The 1,780-nt window shown below is 73.9% G+C and overlaps 1 protein-coding gene across 1 annotated transcript in view; it reads right to left on the minus strand.

Annotated features, from left to right (window-relative positions):
* Positions 1-933, minus strand: part of KSR1 (kinase suppressor of ras 1) — a 75,061-nt gene extending 74,128 nt beyond the window's left edge. The window contains exon 1 of the mRNA XM_069790874.1: positions 548-933. Within this exon, the coding sequence (XP_069646975.1) occupies positions 548-808 (261 nt within the window). The 5' untranslated portion in view covers positions 809-933. The remainder of the gene's footprint in view (positions 1-547) is intronic.
* Positions 934-1,780: the final 847 nt, after the last annotated feature.

The raw sequence follows: 1,780 nt of genomic DNA on the forward strand, positions 1-1,780 counted from the left end.
CCAGCCACAGGCCCCAGGGCCGCGCAGCAGGGCGGGGGGCGCCGGACCACGAACACACGCAGCTCCCGCTCCACCACCGCCGCGAACCCGCCCGACAGCCCGGAGCGCCCCACGCCCGCCCCGGGACGCGGCACCCGCGGGCCTGCCCAGCGGCTCCCCCGCACCTGTCCTCCTCCCCGCCCTCACCTCGCCTTTAGCACCACGCTCCGCGGGACGCCTTTCTAGCGGCGGAGGGCTGCGTGGGGCGGGGGGGGCCCTGCCACGGCCAGCCTGGCCCCTCCGCCGGGCCGGGCAGGGGACCGACCCCCTAGTGACAGGGCTGCAGCGGGGCGGGGGGGGGTGTCCTTCCCTTCCGCGTACATCCCCCTCCACGCGGGGGAGAAGGGCGGGGGTGCCTCACGGCCCAGACACCCGTGAGGGCGCGCAGCCCCCGGTGCTGAGGGGAACGGGGGGGGCAGGCCTCGGCCCCCAGCTGTGAGGAACGGGCACCCCGGGGGGCGGTGGCGGGGCTCCCCTCCGGCCCCGCCGCGGCTACCGAGCCCCGTACCTCCAGGGTGCGGATCTCCTGCTGGGTGAGGTCGTTGGACGCGGCGCACTTCGTGCGGAGCCCGCGCAGGTTGGAGAGCGAGATGTCGATGAGGTCCTGCAGCAGCCCGCACTGCTGCAGCGTGCTCCGCACGGCCGGCAAACCCCGCGCCGCCGCGCCCGCCCGGGGCCCCGCGCCGCCGCCGCCGGCCGCCGCCTCGCCACCGCTCCGCTCCTTCCTCTCCAGCATGCCGGCGGCTCGCAGGGCAGCCGCTCTATCCATTCCTCGGCATCAGGGAGGCCGGGGAGGAGAGGCGGCGGCGGCGGCGGGGGGAGCAGCAGGGAGGGAGGGCGGGCAGCCGACGGTTCGCTCCGCCCCGCCTCGCCTCTCCTCTCCGGGCAATTACCGCGCATTAACATGCACGCCGGCGAGGCACCGCGGCCGCGGCCGCTCCGCGAGGGGGCGCGGCGGACTCTCCGCCCGCCCCCTCCCGCCTCAGCCTCTCCGCGCCCGCCTCAGCCTCTCCCTCCGCCCCACCTCAGCGCCCGCCTCAGCCCTTCCGCGCCTCCCGCCGCTCTCCTCAGCCCGCCTCAGCCCCTCCACGCCTCCGTCAGCCCGCCTCAGCCCCTCCGCTCCCGCCTTAGGCCCTCCGCGCCTCCCTCTGCTCTCTTCAGTCTCTCAGCGCCCGCCTCAGCATCTCTCTCCGCCCCCTTCAGCACCTTTCTCTGCTCTCCTCAGCGCCTACCTCAGCCCCTCCGCGCCTCCCTTTGCTCTCTTCAGCTCCTCAGCACCTTCCTCTGCTCTCCTCAGCGCCTTCCTCTGCTCTCCTCAGCGCCTACCTCAGCCCCTCCGCGCCTCCCTCTGCTCTCTTCAGCTCCTCAGCACCCACCTCAGCTCCTCAGCACCTTCCTCTGCTCTCCTCGGCGCCCACCTCAGCCCCTCAGCGCCCACCTCAGCCCCTCAGTGCCTTCCTCTGCTCTCTTCAGCCCCTCAGCACCCACCTCAGCCCCTCAGCGCCTTCCTCTGCTCTCTTCAGCCCCTCAGCACCCACCTCAGCCCCTCAGCGCCCACCTCAGCCCCTCAGTGCCTTCCTCTGCTCTCTTCAGCCCCTCAGCACCCACCTCAGCCCCTCAGTGCCTTCCTCTGCTCTTTTCAGCCCCTCAGCGCCCACCTCAGCCCCTCAGCACCTTCCTCTGCTCTCCTCGGCGCCCACCTCAGCCCCTTGGCACCCACCTCTACCCTCTCAGCGCCTAC

The sequence above is a fragment of the Haliaeetus albicilla genome, chromosome 9 (genome assembly GCF_947461875.1).
Source record: "Haliaeetus albicilla chromosome 9, bHalAlb1.1, whole genome shotgun sequence".
Classification (NCBI taxonomy): Eukaryota; Metazoa; Chordata; class Aves; order Accipitriformes; family Accipitridae; genus Haliaeetus; species Haliaeetus albicilla.